The 22,539-nt window shown below is 47.6% G+C and overlaps 2 protein-coding genes across 2 annotated transcripts in view; one reads left to right on the top strand and one right to left on the bottom strand.

Annotated features, from left to right (window-relative positions):
- Positions 1-22,539, bottom strand: part of LOC108161699 — a 49,582-nt gene that overhangs the window by 26,209 nt on the left and 834 nt on the right. The window contains 7 exon segments of the mRNA XM_033392844.1: positions 122-260; positions 480-567; positions 2,561-2,744; positions 2,811-6,741; positions 6,744-9,362; positions 9,444-11,118; positions 12,149-12,675. Of these exon segments, the coding sequence (XP_033248735.1) occupies positions 122-260; positions 480-567; positions 2,561-2,744; positions 2,811-6,741; positions 6,744-9,362; positions 9,444-11,118; positions 12,149-12,192 (8,680 nt within the window). The 5' untranslated portion in view covers positions 12,193-12,675.
- On the top strand, positions 834-2,439 carry LOC108161698. Its single transcript, XM_017296010.2, has 2 exons — positions 834-1,564; positions 1,617-2,439. Exons 1-2 carry the CDS (start codon positions 967-969, stop codon positions 2,363-2,365), a joined length of 1,347 nt encoding a protein of 448 aa, XP_017151499.1. The 5' UTR covers positions 834-966; the 3' UTR covers positions 2,366-2,439.

Genomic DNA, 22,539 nt, shown 5'->3' with positions numbered 1-22,539 from the left:
TTATTTGATGCTTTCTGTTGTGTTTTTTTTTGTGGGCTTTCGTTTGAATAACTCTCTACGTCCGTGCAGCAGTTGGGAGTGTGCGTGAATGTATCTTTTACCATACCTTTGGCGTTCCTACCTCGTGGCACCAAATTGTGTAGGCCACTATGATCCCTGCTGATTTTCTGCACCTCTCCATCCTCCGTGGGCGTAATGAGATCCCAGATGAATGTCTTGATCTTCTCGTCCCCCTTGTACACCTGCAGGCAGTATAGGAGCTGTAAGGGGAATGGGAAAACATGGGTTACTTATGAAATGCTGAGAAATGTATTCTGATGTTTGATGTTCGGTTTGGTTTCTTTCAGCGGGTTGAGAAGTTGTGTTTTTACTCAGCGAAAACCTAAAGTTCTCTCAATATTAGCATAGCTTGGTCATCATTAAGTTTTGTCGTCCGTAAATGATATAAATGATTTGGTCTTGTGGTCTGTAATACTTACGATTATGCGGGCACAATCCTCAACATCAATATCGCGCCAGCCGCGCTTGAATTGTCCCAATTCCAAAAGTTCCGACCAACGGCCCCAACTGCAAAAAGATCGCACACAAATTAGTCTTTGAATTTTGAAAGAATATATATTAATATAGTTTTGTATGTAACGATAGGATTCTTAAGTGATAGGATTCCTTAGACTGATAAACAGACTGTATATTTCTTAGATTTTCCCAATCGATACACGATTTTCCTGTGCATTGGACTGGCCACCCGGACAGGTGAGAATGCAATAATGTGTAACGATCGAACACTTTACCCGTCTATTAGTTGTCACTTATCTTTCCCCTTAACAATCTAGTTGTCTTACATATTCATGTATAGTTTTCTGAAATGCTACAAAACCGTATCATAGTCATATTACAGAAAAATTAAATCTTTTATCCATCTTTCTCCACTAATATTAAGTAAACCAAACCAATACCAACACCAAGATGGGTACGTCGGAGCACAGTTTGAAGACGACGCCGTCGATGATGTTGAGCCGCAAGTCCGATATCAAGTCGCGTCTCAGCCACAAGTCTGGGCTCCAGCACGAATATGTGGCGCCGCAGGACTTGGACATTACGGCCATTACGTATAAATTCTATTTGGAGGAATACCGCAGCTATACGGCCGAGGAGCGTGTCGCACGACTGGCCACCTTCGATGCCATGGAAATGCTGCAGACCATCGAGCAAATACACAACGATGTGGCAACCATGAAGCTGGAGAATTACATTATGGTCGAGTTTCTGGAGAAGAATGATCCAAAGTTATTGATTGGCCTGCGACAACGTCGCACTTCGATAATGAAACGCTTGCAGAACAAGCAGCGAACATCGATGCATGGCAGTCAGATGATGAGCAGCCGGAAGTCGAGCTCCAAGCGTTCCATACCCTTCTCCACATCCCATCTGGCGTCCATGGCACCCACAGGTGCCGATAGACGCCGTGGCGTGGAATACAAACTGAATTACAAGGCCAAGGCAGAGATGGCCGAGAAAAGGGCAGCCGAATTGGAGAAGCGTGTGGTGGACATCGAAAGGAATGGTAAGAATTGATGTTCCTTTCCTTTAAATGCCCTTCAATGTGTCTCCTTTAGCCATGCTGGAGGTTAAGCAGCTGCGTGCCAAGATCGAAGAGCTGCGGGCTCGCAGCGAGGAGACCATGGAGACGGAGAACAACTTCATGTTGCACTTTCTGCGCGACGAGAACGATCTGGCCTTCCTGGAGTCGGCAACAGAGCGACAAATCGAACGAAAGCTGCGCAAATTCACCAGCAATTGGTTCAAGAATGCCCGGGCTCTGCTTGGGACCATGAAGCTAACGATTGTCTCGCTGCAGGAGACCTGCCAGCAGCATCGTGCTGATCTCATCACCAAATCGGATCTAAGTGGAATCCTCACGGCCGTCGACTTTGAGAAACTGATCATCAAGCGCACGGAGCTGATCAATCAGCTGGAGGAGAAGAACATCCACATGGCGGGTCTCAAGGGCGTCACCGGAAAGACCTCCCTGGCGATGACCGAGGAGAAGCAGGCCATGATGAACCTAGAGTCCGAGATGCGTACGGTTCTCAATCGCACCGAGGAGGTATCTCGAGCCATTTCCAAGCTGGAAAAGGAAGTGGCCATTGTCCAGGTGCACAACGAGAAGGACTCGGTGACCCTCGACGAGTTGCGCGCCCAACTGCAGGAGTACGAGGCGCCCAGTGTTAGCGAGTATATCGAACGCAAGGAGGAGGCTCTCGTTCTAGAGAAGGAGGAGAAAATGCTCCATCGCAAGATCTACATCCTGAACATGAAGCTCAACAATCTTATTCGGCGCCGAATGCGTATCTCTGAATTTTAAAGCTCTTTGATCTCTGATCTGGGGCTATATTTCAGTTTAAAACATAAATTAATATCATTTGATTGAGTTAATGCATAAGAAGCGGTTTTCATTCTTAAAGGTTAAAGGATATCCTGTGATATTAGGCTGATTTCTATCCTAGAATCCTCTCATTGCAGATCTTTTTTTTTATGGTTAAAAAAAAAACCGACTTACCCAAAGGAAAGCAGACCCTTTTCCACCTTGAAGCATTCGGATTTGGCCCAATTTCCATACTGAATCTCCTCCAAACCCAAGGCGGCCAAGGCATCACGCTCACGTGGTAGGTACTCCTCATGGCCCTTCTCTCTTTTGTCCCTGCCGCGATCGCGTTTCTCCTTGCGGCGTCGCGAACGTAGACCTGGATAGGGAAAACATCATAGGTCTCATGAATGCTATTTGGTGGGTAATGCGATGATTTTCTTACCTATTCCTCCCTCTTCGTCGCTGTTTTCATTCGACGAATCCTCGGAATTGAGTTCCATTACATCCTCATGACCATAGCGTTTGATCTGAGTACGACGTCGCGGCTCAGAGAGTACCAGATCTTCGGTTTCATCGCGTTCGCAGGCATCGGGGTCTATGTCCACTTTCTTGGCCCATTTGGTCCAAAAGTCGGGATCATCGATGGTGATGTCCGATCGATTGCCGGAGGCGGCAAAGGAGGCTTTCGAGAAGGTGGAACCCTTCTCTGATTCCATGGTAATGACCTGAGTGCGTCGCTTTAGGATCGAATCGATATCCTCCTCGCAAAACTTATCCCCTGCATTGTCATCGTCCATGACGGCCCCATAGGCACCTTTTTTGAGGAGATCTTCGATCTCCTTCTTGGACAACTGCTTGTTGTTGCCATCCTTGGAGCCCTGGGTGTTCATCGACTGAAGGACGGCCTTGTCGAGTCCGAGCTTCATCGAGGCCTTGTCGAACATCTCCCGCTCGTAGGTGTTCCTGCAGAGCAGTCGATAGATCTTCACCATTTTGCGCTGCCCGATACGATGGCATCGGGCCTGGGCCTGCAGATCATTCTGGGGATTCCAGTCCGAATCGTAGATGATCACCGTATCGGCCGCCGTCAGATTGATGCCCAATCCGCCCGCCTTCGTGCAGAGCAGAAAGACAAAGCGATCGGAGCCGGGCTTCGAGTAGCGATCGATGGCCTCCTGTCGGAGATTGCCGCGAATGCGTCCATCGATCCGCTCAAAGGGATACTTCCGGTAGACAAGATAATCCTCTAGAATGTCCAAGCAGCGAACCATCTGACTGAAGATCAGCACGCGATGGCCATTGGCCTTCAGTTTGGGCAGGAGTTTGTCAATCAACACCATTTTGCCCGCCGAGAGAATCAAATTCTTGTAATAGGATTCGGGATCTTCGCCATGTTGCGACTTAAAATCGTACTGAATCTGCTCCTCGGCTCCATTGAGCAGATACGGATGGATGCAGCACTTGCGCAGCTCCATCATGGTGTTCATCAGATTGGGTATATTGGCCGATGTGGTGCCCTTCTTCAGGAAACTAAAGTTCTGTTCGAGTATGCCGCGATAGTACTTCTTCTGTATATTCGTGAGCTCCACCTCGATGATGGTCTCTTCTTTGGGGGCCAGTGATTTCTCCACATCATCTTTAAGACGCCGCAACATCATGGGTTTCAGCAGTGCCTGCAGTTTGTTCACCTCCTCCTCATTTCGGAGGTTCCCGAATTCCGTCATGAACTCCTCCTGAGAGGAGAACTGCGCGGGTTCTAGGAAATTCAACAGCGAAAACAGTTCGCTTATGTTGTTCTGGAGTGGTGTGCCGGACAGTAGGACCCTATGCTCGAGATTCAGCTGTCGCAATCCCTCGAGGAGTTTACAATTGCGATTCTTCAACCGATGCGCCTCATCAATCACACACAGACGCCAATTGAACTGCTTGAGGTCCATATAGTCTGTGACAATCATCTCAAAGGTGGTTATAAGTACATTAAACTTAATGGGTTCCTTCAGCACCTTTCCGCTGTCTGTTTTGTAGTAGAACTCGTAGTCCTGTATCATCTGTTTGCTGGTCACCGAACCGTGGTACACCACAATGTTCATGTCCGTCCAGCCCTCAAACTCTCGCTGCCAATTGGGTATCGTCGAAAGGGGGGCTATGACCAGAAAAGGCCCTCGTATTCCAAACTCATAAACCGAATGGACAAAGGTTAAGCTCTGTATGGTCTTGCCGAGACCCATTTCATCGGCCAGTATGCAGTTGTGGGTGTTGAACCAGGAGAACTTTAACCAATTGAGACCCTCCAGCTGGTAGGGACGCAGACTGTTGCCCCCCTTGTAGATGGGCGTCTTCTCCAGCTTCTTCCATTGCTCTGGAGGCGGACGCTTGCGGCTCTTCCACTCGCAACGCAATGGGGTCTTATTGAAACGCAGATACTGCTCGATTTTGTCATTGTCTACGTCTTCCTCGAGCTCCCAGGTGCAGTCCTCGTAGGGCAGAGACTTCCACTTGACGAGATAATGCTTTGTGGTTTCGCCACTGTTCTCGTCCGTATGCACGGACATGTCGAGTACGCGATCGACTTCGGTGAAGTCCTGATTGAAGGGCTCCTCTTCGATGTTCTCGAAGATGTTTACCTGCTGTGACTGCTTCTGCTGGAAGCGACGTATCTTGGCGGCCACACGGCGATCGCCTTTGAGGAGCTCCTCCTCGGTGCGCCACTCGCAGTGGAGGTAACTGAAATTGCGATATTTCACAAAATATTCCTCAACATCGATGTAAACGGGTTCGGGTTTGTTCTCCTTGTCCTTCGTATCCCCATCTTCATTGGTCGATTCTTTCTTTTCGGTATCTTCACCCTCTTTGGGGGCGGCGGCGGATTCCTTTTCGGTGGATTCCTTCTCCGTGGCGGTCTTTGTTTCTTCTGTTCCCTCTGGCTTTGGGGAGGAAGGACTCTTGACGCTTGTCTTGGCGTCCACAGTTTCCTCTTCTGCTGCTGCTGGCTTTGGGGACTTTGGCGAGTCTCCTGCATTTTCTTCCACTTCCATTTTGTCCGAGGTCTCCGATTCCTTGGCCTCATCCTCATTCTCCGTCTCCGATTCCTTCTCCTCTTCCTCGGGAGCCACAGTGGCGGCCTCTTCTTCATCAGTCTTGGCGGCTTCTTCATCTTCTGCCTCGGATTTTGTTTCCTCTGGTGATTTGACAGCTGTCGTTTCAGTCGTTTCATCAACTTCCATTTTCTCTTCATCGGATTTCTCCGAGGATTCTTCTTCAGATTTCTCCGTTTCCTCTTTTTCGAGAGGTTCCTCTTTGGTGTCGTCGACTTCCATTTCAGAGGACTCCGTTTCGGGTTTTGGTTTCTTTTCCTCAAGTTTGCTTTCCGCATCCTTAGATTCTGCTTCGCTTTCTACCTCTGTTTTGGATTTATCCTCCGTTTCTGTATCCTTTTCTTTAGAATCTTCACTGTCTGCCGCTTTCTCCTCCACTTTTGGCTCTGGTGTCTTCTCTTTGGGCACCTCTGGGATTAGCTCACGTTTGCCCATGCGCGTGGCCAGCACCAATTGCACCACCATGCTGTCCTCATCTCCCGTGTTGATGTACACGTAATTGGGCTTCGAGGACATGGCAGCAGATGCCGATTCGCTCGAGCTCTGACGCTCCTTCTCCGCTGCAGCGGCGGCTGCTGCCGAGGTGCTGGAACTGGCCTCCAGTTGGCTGCTCTCGTCCATCCCCAGGGAAGGCTTCTCGCCCTCGCCCGCAGAGTTGCCGGCCTCACCCTCGGCTCCAGATTGCGGCTCTGCCTTCTCCACATCGCTGCCAGCATTCGAGTTGGCGGCATTGGCCGCGGCCGATGATTTCTTGTCCTTTTTGACGGGCGATGCCACCAGCAGAGAGTTCTCGTCATCGGAGAAGCGTAGCATCACATCATCGACGTACTTCTTTCGTTGTGTGTTCCTCGAAGAGCGGCGTTTGTTCGAGTCCAGCTCCGAGTCGGGCGGTGGCGATGGCGGGGGCGTGCGATCCATGGTATCGTCTTCGCCATCGGATTCGGGAACAATCCTTCCGCGATTCCTACGCTTCTTGAGGGCTTTGGCCGAGAGAGAGCCGCGATTGCGTCGTGCACTGCCTCCATCCTCCGAGTTCGCATTGCGACGACTCCTCGCGGTGGATCGCTTGCGATCCCTGCGACTGGGCGTGGAGGCAGCATCTCCTGCGGAATCTGGCACCGAATCCACAGTCTCGTCTCCCGCCTCAGGATCCTTTTCGTCTTCGTTTGCGCTGCGTGGAATCTTCGACACGGGAATGTCATCATAGTCGGGCGATTCGCCATCGACTCCTGTCCCAACTCCGCCTCCGGACGTGGGTTCCGCTTCGCCATCGGCGTCGCAGATCCAGACTTGGGGACCAGCGGTTTGTTATCCTCCACTTCGCTGCCGTCTCCTGGCGGTTCGATACCCTCCTCGCCGTACTGCTTGCGACGCTTCCCGACACTCCCACGTTTGCGTCCGGGGCCTGGGGAGTCTGTAGAATTAGGATCCATGGGATCACGGTTTTTCTTCACCTTGGCCGTCCTGTCGCGTGGCGGCTTGTTGGGGTCCTTGGGGGTGCGAGGCTTGCGCGGCTTCTTCTTTTTGCCGCTGCCATCGGTGGAGGTGTCCAGCTCGTTGGCCGAGTGCACGTCCTGCGACAGATCGCCCATGCCCTCGCTGTACTCGACCATCCCCACGACACTCGTGTCGCCCGCTCCCTGGGTCACACAGTCCTCGGACACTGGCAGCTGTGTGGTGGGAATGGCAGCGTTGGCTGCCGCCACCACAACATTCCCGCTGATATCCATCAGATCCTGCTGGCTGCCCGCCTGTCCCGCTTTCTCGCCCTTTTTGGCCCGCGGTTTCCTTGGTTTATTCGCACCCTTGCGACCCCTGCCCGTGGTCGATGACACTTGGGGAGACTCGACCATCTGCTGGTTGAGCAAAGGATTTGATCCTCCCATGTAGGGTGGCATGCTCTGGAAGAGCACACACTGTGGCCCACCCGCGCACTGTTCTGCCATCTCGTGCTGCTGGAGGAGATTCAAGCGCTCCTGCAGGCGCATCAGCTTTTCCTGATGGTTCGGCTCGTGGCCGGGGGGCATGCAATACAGTTCCTGGATCTGCTGTTGCAATGCCGCGATCTCTTGTTGATGCAGCATCGGATAGGGGGGATACATGCCCGCTCCTGCTGCATATGGTGGCAGCATTGGAGGCATAACCTGCGCCGCCGCTGCATCATAGCCCGGAGCCAAAGGATGCAATGGCATACCCATCGGAGGAATGGCAGGCGGAGGTACCGGTCCCGTCAGTGCTGGGGTAGCGCTATCCGTGGGCAAAGCTGTTGCCGGCTGGGACTTCTCTTCGGACATTTCCTCTCCGGATTTCGGGTCCTCTGAGAGGGACGTCGAGAGATCTCCTCCCAAGGGCTGGCTCAATGTTGTCTGTTCGAGCTCCTCTGTGGTCTTGTCCAGGAGATCATCTTGCCCCACCACTGGCAGTAGCTCTGTGGATGCTGCTCCCATGGAAGCTATATCCTGCGTCTTGGACATGCTCGTCTCATCTTGTGGCAGTTCCGTTTCAGTTACGGAGGCGGCACCTGTGCCTGTGCTGCCACTCAGTCCCCCCTCGCTTTCGCTTTGATTCTTCTCGAATTCCGTGTTTGATGACTGCGAATTGCTGTCCAGCAGGGCAGCCGCTGCAGAGGCAGCATTCGAGGCCACCACAGCCACAGCCGCACTCGACGAGGACATGGAATTCTGATCGAACAGGCCCCCCACATCCACACCACCCACGGCATGCTGTGTAGAGTGCTCTGAAGTCGCGCCATGTGAATTCGTATCTCTGTCCATTAGGAGCTGCTGCTGGTTGTTGCTGTTAATGCTGCTCTGCGAATTGCTGTCGTGCACGGACGTTGGCTGATTGTTCACGATGCTGTTGGTGCTGCTGTTGCTGCTGCTGTTGTTGCTGTCGTTCGCGACCACAGCCAACGTCGAGGAATCATTCGAGTTTGCAGTCTCATTCAGTATGCTGCTCAAATGATGAGATGGTGTCGTGGGTGCCTGCTGGTGTTGGACTTGTACTTGCTGGGGTGTCTGCTGTTGCTGCTGTGGCGTTTGTTGCTGGTGCTGTTGCATCTGTTGTGGTATTGGGGAGCTCACATGTGCCGGCGACATTATCTGCTGCTGTGCCTGAGCCTGAGCCTGTGCTTGCGCCTGTGGCTGTACTACCGAGGTCGATGCCGCCGCCTGACTACTGGCATCACCCAATATATTGGCAAACGGATCAAACTGTTGCTGTTGCTGCTGCGCCTGCACCTGCACCTGCGATTGACCGTAAGTCGGCAGATGCTGCTGCTGCTGCTGTTGGTGATGTGGCGACTGTTGGTGTATGGGCGATTGATGTTGCAACTGGTGATGCGGCGATGTCAATGTTGGTTGCGGAGGTCCTGCTGCGGCTGCCTCCATATTCGGCTGTTGCATCAAATGATGCATACTGGGTAGGCTTTGCTGGTGCAAAGGCGAGGACATGGCCGAGATTTGGGGCTGTTGCTGCTGTTGGTTGCTGCTGCTGCTTCCTCCAGAGCTGCCACCGCCTCCTCCCACTATATCGTTGATGGAATGCTGCAGTTGGTCATTGAGCGATTGCTGTTGCTGCTGTTGTTGTTGTTGTTGTTGTTGCTGCTGCTGCTGCTGTTGGTGCTGCTGCTGCACTTGTTGTTGCTGCTGTTGTTGTGCTGTTGCCACTGGCGGTTGCGGCTGTGCCGCCACTGGTGGCACAACCACTTGTTGCTGCTGCGTTGGCTGTGGTTGCTGCTGCTGCTGGCCCATTGCCTGACCATACATGCTCAATTGTTGCTGGTGATGCTGCTGCTGGGCCGCCTGCAACATTGCCGCCGCCGCTGCCGCCTGCTGCTGTTGCTGCTGCGCAGCGGGCGGTGGTGCCTGCTGTTGCTGCTGCTGCTGTTGTACTTGCTGCTGCTGTGCCGCCGCCTGTGCCTGTTGCGCCGCCTGCTGCTGTGCCGCCGCCTGCTGCTGGGCCGCCGCTTGTGCCTGCGCCTGTTGCTGCTGCTGCTGCATGGCCGCCATATGCTGGGGGCCACCCCATTGCTGGTGATGCTGCTGCTGCTGTGGTGACGGCGAAGCCGGCATCCTGGGACCCACAACGGCACTCCTGTACGCCGAAGGATAGTCCATCGGTGGCAGGCCATGCGCCTGGGTGGGCATCACCATTTGTTCGAGTGCCTGGAGAGTGTTCACTGGAGCAGGGACCACTCCGACACTGGGCGGCACGCCCACTCCTACGCCCACGCTGGGCGGCACCTTGGAACTGGCTCCCGTGCTCCCACCGACCGGTGGCTGCGGCCTGGGCGATGGCAGACCGACCATTCCCTGTATGCTGTGCTGGCTGGGCTGTGTGTTCACCTGCTGCTGCTGGGCGTTCACCTGTTGCTGCTGCTGCTGTTGTCCCTGACTGCTCTGTGGCGGTGGCTTCGCTGGCGACACGCCCACCGGTCGCGGCGACATCTGTGGATGCGGTGACATGGTGGGCGGACGCGGCGACATCTGTGGCGAGAGTTGCGGGAACGGCGCCCTATACTGAGGCGAGGAGTTGAGCTGTGCCGCCGCCTGCTGATGCTTGCTCGAGGACATGTACGGAGGCGCAGCCTGCTGCTGCTGTTGTTGCTGCTGGGGGTTCACCTGTTGCTGCTGCTGCTGGTGGTGACTCCCATAGCTGGGCGGCATTCCCATGTGTGGCGGCGGCAGACCGGCTCCTGGGATCTGTTGCTGCTGCTGCATCAGACCCACATGATTCGGCTGCTGCTGTTGTTGCGCCTGCTGCTGCTGCGATTGGAGCTGCTGCTGCTGGTGGGCCCCCAATTGTTGCGCTGCCTGCTGCTGCTGCGCGGTCAAATGGTGGCCCGGTGGCGCTGCGCTCGGCACATGCTGGCCATAGGCCGAGGCCTGATCGAGTCCCGCATGCCCGTAGCCCACATGCTGTGGAGCACCCCGTCCCGGCTGATGCTGCATCGGACTGCCGTATGGACTGTGGGCGTAGGCCTGCGGTGCGGCCGGTTGTCCCGCTTGAAGGGCACTTGTTGGTGCTCCACTCACGCCCACTCCCACGCCGGGATAGAGCGGATGCTGACCAGGGACCTGCGGATAGTGCTGCGGCAGTCGAGCCTGCTGCTGGCTCTGCTGCTGTTGTTGCTGCTGCTGCTGCTGTTGCTGCTGTGGCGTGGGCGGTTGCTGTTGTTGCTGTTGCTGCTGGGGCGCCAGACTCCCGTAGCCCGTCATCATGCTCTGCTGGGCTCCGTACGGAGCCAGTTTCTGCTGCTCCTGCTGTCCGTACGCGGGCATATGTTGGCGGTAGGCGCTGGCATTGCTCTGACGCTGCTGCTGCGCCGGTGGAGCTGCCTGCGGATGTCCATATGCCCCCAGGCCGGCTCCCGGATACGCTGCTGCCTGTCCCGGTACCGAGGGGGCTGCTCCCCATCCACTTAGATCACCCATTCCGACTCCAACGCCCATGCTCGCCGCATGCTGGTCGGCGGCCCCCAGCCCGTACAAATTCTCCGCCGTTGGCTGGTACGATGGATATTGTGGCTGCTGCTGAAGCGGATGTGGAGCTCTGTGGCGCGGCGGATAACCTCCCGGTGGGCCCATTGCCCGAGGATTTGCCGCTGCGGCGGCTGCTGCGGCGGCGGCCGCATCGTAACGGTAATAGGGATCTCTATAAAGAAGGAAAGACCGAAAAAAGGAGAGTGAATTAGAGATAAGTTAACCATAGGATATAGAGGGTGTTCTAGCCTTAACTTATTTCATAACCATGACCATCCGTTTGCTTCTCAATTTTTTTGCAGAATACCATTCACCCATTTATAAAAATATTTATATTATATAATTCTATACGGAATTCTGTCGATAAAGCCCTGTCTGTCTGTCCGTCAGACTGTGTTGTTGGTCGCCTTGTTCTCAGAGACGATAAGAGCAACCTAACACAATTTTATGTGCAGACTACTGTGATATCACACTGAATCAAGTTTTATTCCACAATCAAAGATTATGGCCGATCTGGTATAGATCGGAGCATTATTAGTTAGTATGACCCTTCAAAACACTATCTCTATCTTTTTCTCTACCTCTTCCCCACACTCTTCCCCGCGCATTGTGCACCTCTGCCGAAATATAATGGCTGGCGTTGGTGTGAAAAGAGAGAAATAGACAGAAACAGATAAAATATTTGAAAATTCGAATCAATTCTAGTCACTAGGTGGGAGAAGGATAACAGAAGTGCAAGAATTAACATTAGAATATGTGTTATAGTGGTCTTGGTTCCTCTTTTTCTGTCTAAGTTTTGCCGCTTACTCATGGTAAGAGTGAGAGAGATCGCTGTCTGCGCTGTCCGCCGAAGGATGAAACAATCCCAAACATCTTAAAAAGAGAAGCTGGCATATTTTTACAGATAAGTAGAAAATGAAAACTTCATAAATAGAAGCAAAACACATTCCAGTTACTTAAATTTGGTTGGTAATTGCATAATCTTTGTTAAAATCCTTAACCATTATCTGATCAAAATGTGATATGAATATGTATGTTTTTATAAGGAATTTCCTAGATCATAGATCATAGAAAAATTTTCAATGAATCTTTAAATTTAAAGACTCCTCTCCCCATCTTCTCAACTATTCAACCCATTTCGAAAACCTCTTGGGGTGACATTCTACCAAAAAACAAGGAAAAAAAGGATAATAAAAACTCACCCTTGATGATTTCCGTGAAACATATTTTGTGCATTTCCATCCATCAGATTTTTTAAACGCAGCGCACACAGAAATGTCCGTTACGCGTCGATGGAGACGCGACGCTGCGTTTTTTCTAGGTTTGGTCGTCTATTGGCTTAATTTTGATGCTGCTCTCTGCGCGTGGCCGTTGTCAAAAGGTAGAAATCGGGGAACTGCAACTGGAACTGGAATTCGGTTTCGAGCTCGAGTTCAAGTTCCGTTTTGGGGGGGTTGCCTGGGACCCCTGAATATATATATAATTTTTTATTTTTTTTTATTGTTGTTGGGGCCTCCTCTGTCGCTCTTTCTTTCACTATTTATATGTATATTATATTCGTTTATAGATTTCTTTTGTTTCTAACTACTAAACTTAATTACAACTGATGTGCAATTTAACGTCTTGATGTTGCTTTCATATAGTATTATTAAAGTCATTTGATTTTCTTGTTTCGCGCACTTCATGGCCGACCTTTGACATATTCGCAGTGAAACACATTTGCTCACAGCTGGAAATTAACAAAATAATCATTCGATTAATATTAGTACAAAATTCTTGTGGTTTATAAATGGTTCTACGTTAAACGGCAATCTATCAGATGCGAAGGCATATTTTTTTTTGGCGAGCGTATTTTAAGCGAAATTTGCATAGTTCTTAGGTATTTGTTTGTTTAATCTGCAAATAGAAGAAGAAAATACGATTTTTAGTATGAGTTTAAGACAGAAATATCTACAAATATAGTAGGAACTAATGGTAAATATAATATTTCACAAAAGTTAAGCTCTTATGACTGACAAAAGAGGCCAATGTGCCTCAACAAAAACGTTCTGATTGGCGCTTAAATATTAAATATCCCTTGGCATACAATTTAAAAACTAAATGTATAAATCTTTACTTAAATCTAACGATAAATATTGCTTCTTTATCCTGTAGATAACATAAATGAAAGATGATGATGATGGACTGAAGAAGACGGAAAACATATGGAAAAGAACACAAACACATGTTTCAATGATAAATATTTGTGCATACCGAAGTTTAAGATTGTTGCTAATATTTATAACTATTTTGTACTTAACATAGGCTAGAATTGTTGTTGCGATTGTTGCTGTTGCATCAAGTTTTAAGGGGAAAAGCTATACGCTTATGAATTTCGAATATTGTCACATAGAACGTACAGTTTGACCCCTCAAATTTTTGAGCAGATGGGGAAATGATTTTGGGTCTATAGTTCACTTAATAAATTTAAAAAAAAAAAAATAAAACATAAATAGTACAACCAAATTATATTTTGGGAATAGCCATGAAATAGGTAATGAAATGGAATAGTTGCAAATAATATTTAACAAACTCTTTAACAGATTTAACATTCAAAATTAAATTCAATCAATTAAAAGATTATAAAAATATAAGAACCAAAATATTAGTAAGAGGATTTTATTCGTTTGCATGGCTATAAATCCTTTATAGAATTATAGATGCATAACGAATAAATTGAAACAAAATTAAAATGAAAATTTGTTCGTGGGGGGGAGACCAACAGATATTTGCTAGGTAGGCAAATAAAATAATGACGAACTAGTACTATATACTCGTATGAGTGAAGAAACCACCCAAAATGTTTCAAAAAATAAAACAAGGATCAAGTGTAAAATAATTAAATGATTCACTGGTTTTTCTGAACGACTCTGAATGGCGGAGCCAGCAAATAAAAAAGAGGGTAGATGGTCGAACAGAGTTTGGTAGTTTTCTTTTAGGAATGGACATGAATATTGCCTGGGAGTTTGGTTGGGGTTGAGCTTTCGATTCGGAATGTTGTAGGGTGTTGGGTTGGTTTCGGTTTCGGCTTTGGTTTCGGTGGGGGTAGAAAATCTTATGCGGCGACAGTGAGAAAAACAATGGCAACTCTATCGATTTTTCTCGCATTGTCTCCGACGCGCGTTGCCCGTTTTTAGCCGAAAATCTAAAGTAGCAGAAAAACGGCAACAAAACGAGAGCGAGAAGGAGAAGAAGAAGGAGGCAGAAAAAAAAATAAGAAAAATGCGGGTGGGTTGACTGACTGGTTCATGGGTGGTGGGGTGGCGTGGAGCTAGAGGTAGGGAGTGCGGAGCGGGGGAAGCTGCGAGAGCCAAAAGATATGCAAATGCCACCAGCAAAGAGAAGGAGATTCGAGGAGCTAGTGGAGTGTGGCGGTGTGGGGTGGCAAAGGTGTGGTGTCTGTTTTATGGTGTGTTTCTGTCTGTGTCTGCGTGAGTGTGTGTGTGTGTGTGTGTGCAAATGGAAAGTAGAGATAGACACAGAGAGACATAGAGACAACAACAACAACAACTATAGCGAGAGGAACCATATCTCTCGTACATAGAGATATGCAGTTACATACACAACCGAAATTTGCTGCTGCTGCTGCTACTGCTCTTGTGTACTGTTATAAATACGTGCACACATACAGTGGGTACAACATGTATTCGTACACCCTGCAAAAACGGCAACGTGTTTGTAGGAGAGTTATATTGTTTTTATATTGAATATAAAATATAATACAGTGATATGCAATAGACTGCTTTTCTTGTAAACAAAATAAAATTGAGCAAACAGTTCCCCAAAAATTTCACAGAATAAGAATTAATATTTGTAGCATTAAAGTACCGCGATAGTGAAACAGGGTCCTTGGTAATCATATCGTATTATTTATACTTTGTTCTTTGTTTAGAGGGTGCACGCATACTTTTCGGTGCGAGTGTGTTTTGACAGGGGTAAAGGCAAAGGCAGAGGCACCAACAGAGGCATCGCCGCAGTCAGTCAACCAGTGAACCGCACATACACACATTCACATTTGCACACATCTCCATTCATTCAGCCACACAGAGATTCAGACACAGAGAGAAACATATCATCAGCGAAACTTATACGAAGAGTGCATGGACGGTCGGTCGCCTGCCATGGGGCTAAGCGGAGAGCTTAGCACCGTTTCCCCCCCTTTAGCCAACCCGCCATTCCATCCCCATTCCCCCCCTCTCACGGGAAACCCATGAGTTGCTCGCGCTCATTGGACAATCATTTAGCCAGTTGTCGCTCTCTCTCTCTCTCGCTATGTCTCTCTGTCTTTCCTCTCCTCTCTTTTGCTGCTGCTTTGAGTGTAATCAATTACATTTCGCTTTTGCAAATTCAGCTATTTATTTATTTAGTTTCCAGCTCTTCCCCCCCCCTTATTATTAGTAGTAGTCGAAAGGTACATACGAAACACATATTTCTGTGCGAAAGAGTGAGATAGACTGTCGTTCCAGAGGCTTAGGCGTTTAGGGGATATTAGGATTTTAGTTATGTTTGCATATGTAAAGAAAATATTTGTGATTCTACGAAACATCAATCTGCTAGGGTATCCAAATCTTCCGGCCCCTAAACACTGCCCCTTCCTACCTCTGCGGGGGGGGAATCTAAGCGCTGAAAGTGTAACATCCCCCTTTTGCACACGCCTTTGTCTTAGGTTGGATATTTATCAAAGCGTGTTTATGGCTATCGGTGTTTTTTCTCTGTTTGTGTGGGTACATGTCATTGAGTTTACTTTTTTTTTTTACTTTTCTTCTTCTTCAGTCTCTTTCTTTCTTCTGCTGCTGCTTCTTCTTTTGTGGCGTCGCCATTGCCGCGCCGCTTTTACACAAGCAAATCAGGCAAAGTAATTGCAAAAACAATAAACTAAAAGCAATAGTAATATGCATACAGTCTTATATACATATGTACGAGAGTGTATGTTTTTTTGTGACTACAGCAGCGATCAACAAAATAGTTAAAGCAAAACGATTTGCCACAAACAAATGTGCCGCTTTTAAAGAATTTAAATTTCACAAAAAAAAAATATTCATTATTTTGTTTCATTCATTTTATATATAATGATATAATTCACAAAATATGATTAGATAAGAAAACACAAATAAATGTTGTTGCTGTCCGCTGACCCTTTCGGAGATCCCCATTGAAAGAACATGCATTATGATAAAGTCTATCCCTCACTATTCCATTGACCGCTACTGTATGTTTGCCTCTACTATGTGTATAGTGCGAGTGTGTGTGTTGTTTGTGTAAGCCAAAGCAGACATCTGAAAAATTGTGAAATTATACTTTACTTATTGCGAGTGTAGCCATAGCCCATAGCCATAGCCAGTGTCTGCTCCCATTGTGCTCTATGTGTCTGCGTTGGTGGTGTCGGTGTACCGGCCTTTGTGTCTGTGTCTGCGCACAACTGTACATTTGTTTTAAATAAGCGAAAAATCGATTAAAGGTGATAATAGACAGGCAAAATTCTGTGTGTCCAACTTTGGCAGCGGCGACAACGAGAGTCACAGCCGCCGCAGCCGCAACGACGACAACAACGACAACGATGTCGCCGCGACGCAACATTTCGGTGTGACCCTCCGAACAACAACACTACTGCGGGGTGGGGTCTACATTCGGACATTTCTTCTTTTCTTTATGCCCCATCGTTTAATGAGCCATGAAATCTGGAGCTCTAGCGAGCGAGCGAATTTTCTCACAGTTTTTGGAGTCCGGGCCAAACCCAAAGGTGATGTAAAAATTGTTGCCCAATTCGCAAACCACACCATCGGCACCGGCATAGCAGCTGGCAATCCAATTACAATCCACCAAGTCCATCCAGACGAATGTTCCTGTGTACTCAAGAAGCAGGCGTCCGTCCGTCCAGACGGGTGTCGTCAGCTCTCCAGATAACGACCTCCGATGGGGGGCCATCCAGAGACTATGCCGGACGGAGCGCCAGACAAAAATCAAATCAAAATGTAGCTGGGTAGATAGTATATTGGGGATCTTCTCGATCACATAACGACACACGTCATGTAACCGGAAGGCTGAACTTAAGCAGCAGCCCTTTGTTCTTCCCATTCCGTGGATGACAAGACTAAATAATTCTGGTTCTATTGCAGGAGAACACATAGATTCCGGAGACGATTTTTGTACAAAAACTAAAGTGTATTTCAATTAAAATTGATATAGACTGTGCGAAAAAATTATGTAAACACTGTATGAGCGGAGGATTCTCTTTGGTATTTTACACTCCTCTCCCACACTCTCGTTTATTGTGGGTCAAATATTCGTTACATTTCAAAGGTGAATCAAAAGAGAAGCCCAAAAAAGCTCAAGTCAAAAAACACAAACACGAACCAAAGCGCAAAACACAACTGTAAAAAAAAACAACAACAAAAAACTTTGAGCTAACTAAAGACGGAGAACAGAAGGTGAATGAACTGTTGTGTTGTCTCGTCTCGTCTCTCTCAATCTTATTTCTCTGTTGCGGCTGTTACTGCTGCTGCTATTGTTATTGCAAAATGTTTAATCATAAGTTTCATTTGATGTATTCGTAAAAGCATTCCTTCATTCAGGTTTCTTGGCCACTTGAAAAAGATACGAGTAAGTCTGTAACCAAAAATTAAATCAAAATGTGCCAATTATACAATCTCTTTTTTTTTTGTATGACTTTTAAATAAATTACAAAAGATTACACAAAGATGAACTATGAAAAATACTTAAATTGTAGACTTTCTTCCAGGAAGAATATACTATATTTTTTAAGTGGATGTGGTTATCGCTTGGGTTTTCCAACGTCTTTACCCTAATATTATGAGGTTAGAGTTTAGTGTGTTTACAACCAGCAAATAACTATTTTTTTATTGTGCTTTCGACTACTCGCGCTAGTACCTTAGTCTATGTGCAAAGGTTAGATACAAAACTATTTACAAATAATAATTTCAATCAAATATACTATATAATTTGGAAATGTTAAACATTTTACTTTAACAACAAAGTAATATTCCAATATTCGATGTCCATCAAGTGAATATCAAAACAGCTGTACGACGACATCATGGGTGCACTGTATGAGTGTAGAAATGTGCACATACGATGCATGACAAATTATGAATGTACATATATGTAGAGACGTACATACACACATAAATACATATGCACAGTGGTATGTAAATGCTTTAATAACAATCAAGTCAAGTGGCCCCTGGCTCGACCCGCTAACAGTAACTAAAAAGTACAGTTGGTTTTTGCAAGAAAAGCAACACCAACAGCAGCAGCAGCAGCAAGTCCGTCAAGAGGCAAAGAGCAAACCAAAGAGACTCTCGGGTGCAGGGGTGCTGGGGCAGAGGTAAAAGTAGAAGTAGAGGCAGTGCCAAAGCAGAGACAGATGGGCGCAGCAGCGCAACGCGCGCACACACACACACTCACCGAAACGTACATAAAAATGGTAATAAAATAGGTAAAGTAACAGCAGCGTCGCGACGCTGCTGCCACACACAGTTTTCGGAAAAGCCAAAGAGCGCAGCGCTGCGCCAGCACCAACTCCCCTAACACACACACACAAACACGCCCGCGAATAGCGACAGAAAGACAGCAGCGACACACAAAAGTTCGCTGGGCAAAAAATTACAAACACGTCGCGTCGCAGCTTTTTGAATGTGTAACGGCACATTTATGGCATGTCCAATTGGTATTAGAGATGAGCAATGAGCGATATTGTTGCTTCCGAAAAATCATATCAAACAGAAGGTGGAATCCCAAGAGTTCATAATTGTGGTAGTGAGTAGATTGTTTTAGAGTAACTATCCAAAACACTTTCCATATTTGGCCAGCTATCATTAACACCTTCGAAAACAAGGTGATAGAAAACGAAAACCTTTGTCGGTGGTTTGCCAAATGTTCAAAACTGAAGCGTTAATTCTTTATAGCACTAGCCATATTGCAACACACAGCACAAAATCAATAGAAAACGCCTGCCCATCTCTAATGCGTGAACACATGCAGTGGATGCATATGATGACGTTGCAAAATTGTCACAGTGTGGCCAAAGAGAGCAAAGCAGAAGCGTGCATGGATAGGAATAGGCATAGGCGAAATGTGACAAAACTGACGCCATGTTTCCCGCTAGAATAAAGAAAGGTGTATATGTAAAAATTACCTAAAAAACGCACACATGCACACAAACAGTCGTCCTTCCTTATACAAGATACAAGTCCTGACCCGATTATCGAGTTAAAACTGTTGTATAAAAATTTGCACCTGGACCTAAACCGGATAGAGGTGCCCATTGTCATTGTGGGATTGAGAGTATGTGCAGAGAGGCGGCAAGCAGTAGAAGCAGAGAGATGGAAGTTCAAGAAACAGCCGTTTTGAGCAGAACAACTGCCAGAGTGAGAGAGAGAGCAAGAATGAGAGTCGAGTCCGCTCTCTTGAATGAATACTAACACGAGCGTACTGTGTGCCGGCTAAAGCCGAGAGAGCGGCGAACAGCTCACACAAAGCAGAACACACAAGAAAAGAGAGGGAGAGAGAAAAAAAAACAGCCCAACAAGTGAAATGAATGTATGAAGAGGGAAAAAAAACAACAAAAAATACGAAAGCAAAGCATAGCGTGCGCTAAAGAGAAGGCCAAAAGCAAAATTACAAAAGCAAAGCGAGTATATCACGTGCTGCCTGCTGCCACAGACGAAGGGGAGACGAGGGAGGGGCTGGACTGGTGCAGACGGAGAGGAGTATAGAGAGGGAAGGGGTCGTGTGCCGGCCTTTGGCGGCAGAGCAGCCAGCGTCAGCGCCATGTTAGGGGGATTCCAACCGAGAGACAGAAGAGACACAGTGACAACATGCCGACAGCTTTTCGTATAGAATGAGAGTGCAAAAGCGACAAACAAAAATGCGAATAAAGTGGCAGATATACGAAATGAAATTTAAAAAAAAAAGACGGACAGAAAAAATTAGCTTTGGTTTCAAGAGGCTTTCATTCCAGGATTTTGCTGTTGATGTTGGGTGGTCAAAGGCGGCGAAAGAGATGGCGAGAACGACAGAGCTGAGAATCAAGAAAAATCTCAAAGGCAAAGCGCAAACCGTGATGATGATGGCGGCGGATGGCGGTTGGCAGTTGGGCGGCGAGAAATGGAAAAGACGGCGGCGACAAACCAACAACATTACGGCGACAAGTACAAAAAAAAACACGTATTATGCATGGGATGGGGGCATATACTATACGGATGAGTGAGGAGTGTGGCCTGTGTATGTGTGTATTGGAGATTTCGCATGATTCGTGCAAATTCGCCGCATAGTTGTTGTTGTTGCTGGTTGCCCTGCTCTGCTGCTTCTGCTCCTCCTCTGCTGCTGCGGCTGCTCTTGCTCTTACTCTACGTTGTTGTTGCTATTTTATTCGCATTCGCATATCCGTGGCGCTGTTTGGGCTTTGCCTTTTGTTTGTGTGGTATGCATGCGGCTGTCTGTATCTGTACATCTGTCTGTATCTGTGTGTGTGCTTGTGTGTGGGGTCGTCGTCGTCGTTCATATGTTTTGCGCCTTGTGTTGTTTGGTCGGTTTTGATTCGGTTTTTTGGGATGGATGATATGGTTTTGGCTTTGCCTGGTGCCCCTGCTTTTCCATCCATCCATTTGTTCCGTTCATTCTCGCTCTTTCCCCTGTCTTCGTGTTTGTGTGTGAGTTTGTCTTCTCTTTCGATGAATTGTTTGCTTCAGTTTTCTTCTTCTTGTTTGCTGTTGTTGTTGTTGTTGTTCTCATTTGCACGTCACGTAAGGCGGCGCTGCTTTTTCTTTTCTTCATTTTTTTTCGCCGCAAATAATGGGGGCTGCCCACTCTCTCAATAAAATGAGTGAACGAGTGGTCATAGGGGCGGGGGGAAGTGCGGTTGAGTGGAAAGGGTATGGCGTGTGACGCTTTTTTATTACTGCTTCTCCCTCTGGTTCTGAAATTATTTCGTGTGCTTGTGTGTGTGGGTTTCTCTTGTTTGTGAGAGTAAGTTTCTTTGTGTGTGTGCCCGCGACTGTCTGCCTGTATCTGCTGCTTGGGCTTGAAGATACATAATTATTTTTCTAAAAAGCATTTTCTGCCTTCCCATTGTTGTAAATTTCTCAAAGTTTCGTGGTAACCTTTACACGGTTCTACCTTATATCAGAATAGAACTTAATTTCTAGGGTTAAACAAATATTTACTCACCTTTTTTATAGTTCTCGGCTGGCAATGGTAATGGTGCTGTGCTGCTAATCCGTTTCGACGCTCTCCCTCTCACATACAAGCAGTTTTACAGTTCATTTGGTTGGTGGTCACGCAATCAATTTTTTTTCGGACAAGAGCGCGCGCGAGTCGATTCTCGTTCGAGAATGACAGATGACGACGGAAACAAGGAATGACGACGAATACAACAATTGCTAATTCAAGTGTAGATACAATAATTGTAGCACAATTGTACCAACAACAGCACCAACAAAAGAGGAATGTAGAAGAAGCAGCAAACTACAAAAGCGCAACGATTGCCATTCGCGGACTGTTGCTGCTGCTTCTTGCTCTCCTCTCTCACATACAGTCAATCACACTCACACACATGCACACGCACACACGATAATTACAATTAAACATGATATACGCGCACGTAGAGTTGGAGCAGCGCCGCCGTCATCGTCGGCAGCAGCCAAACAAAGAAATCGATAGATATTACTGGAAATCTCTGGTGCTTTTTCCTCTTCTTATTCTCCTCTGGTATATATCTTTTTCTTCATTTTAGTTGTAGCAAAGGAAAATACCGCAAAGAAGTCATGAAAAGCAAATGACAAAAAATTGTTTCAGCCGATGGATGCCCGCCACCGTCTCACCAGACGAAGAGACGCACAACAGACGCGTCGCGTCGAGAGCAGCGACAAGCGCATGAATTTTACGCTCTCTCATCAATTGCGCGTTATAGTGTGAGAGAGCAGGCAGGCACAGCACCATAGCATAGCACGGCACGGCAGGCCAGGCCAGCCAGCGAGTGGCCCGGCTAGAAAAACGTGTGTCCGAGCGTGTGTTTGTGTGAGTGTTGGAGAGTATGGGTAAAAATGAGCAAGAGGGAGGCAGACAGATGAGTTGACAGAGGCAGAGCAGCTAGCAATCAAATGGTTGAAGCCTAAAGAGTAAGAAGAAGAGATGGGGATAGGATACCGTTGCAGGGGCAATGTATCTGCCTGCTATGCTGCTCTTGCGCTCAAATTAACATAGCGTATCAAAAGGGTTCGACTTTAATTACTCTTCAATTTGGCTAGGCAGTAACAAAACTCAAGGAGATGCTGCAACCATAACAAAATATGTTATGTAGCAAGCACAGAAGAGGGACGGCAGAAAATGTATCATTTCGTAGAGTTGCAGGCTGCAGGGGTGAAGACGACAGGGAGATTGTCTTTTGCACAGGTGCAAATGGTGCTGTGCTCTGTGCCTGCATCTCCCGATGTTGGCAATACTGCAGCAGCACTCACACAGCCAAAACGGAGACCAATACATACACAAAAATTTATGCGACGCGCGCTACGCGAAAAAAGGCAACAACATTTTT

This window comes from Drosophila miranda, chromosome 4 (assembly GCF_003369915.1).
Source record: "Drosophila miranda strain MSH22 chromosome 4, D.miranda_PacBio2.1, whole genome shotgun sequence".
In the NCBI taxonomy this organism is placed as follows: domain Eukaryota; kingdom Metazoa; phylum Arthropoda; class Insecta; order Diptera; family Drosophilidae; genus Drosophila; species Drosophila miranda.
The sequence above is the reverse complement of the archived record's forward strand: the minus strand, read 5'-3'. Positions and strand labels throughout refer to the sequence as shown.

Coding starts and splice junctions, on each gene's coding strand:
- LOC108161698 (XM_017296010.2), top strand. CDS start 967: ATGGGTACGTCGGAGCACAGTTTGAAGACGACGCCGTCGATGATGTTG. Junction 1,565..1,616: donor GGTGGACATCGAAAGGAATG/GTAAGAATTGAT, acceptor TGTCTCCTTTAG/CCATGCTGGAGGTTAAGCAG.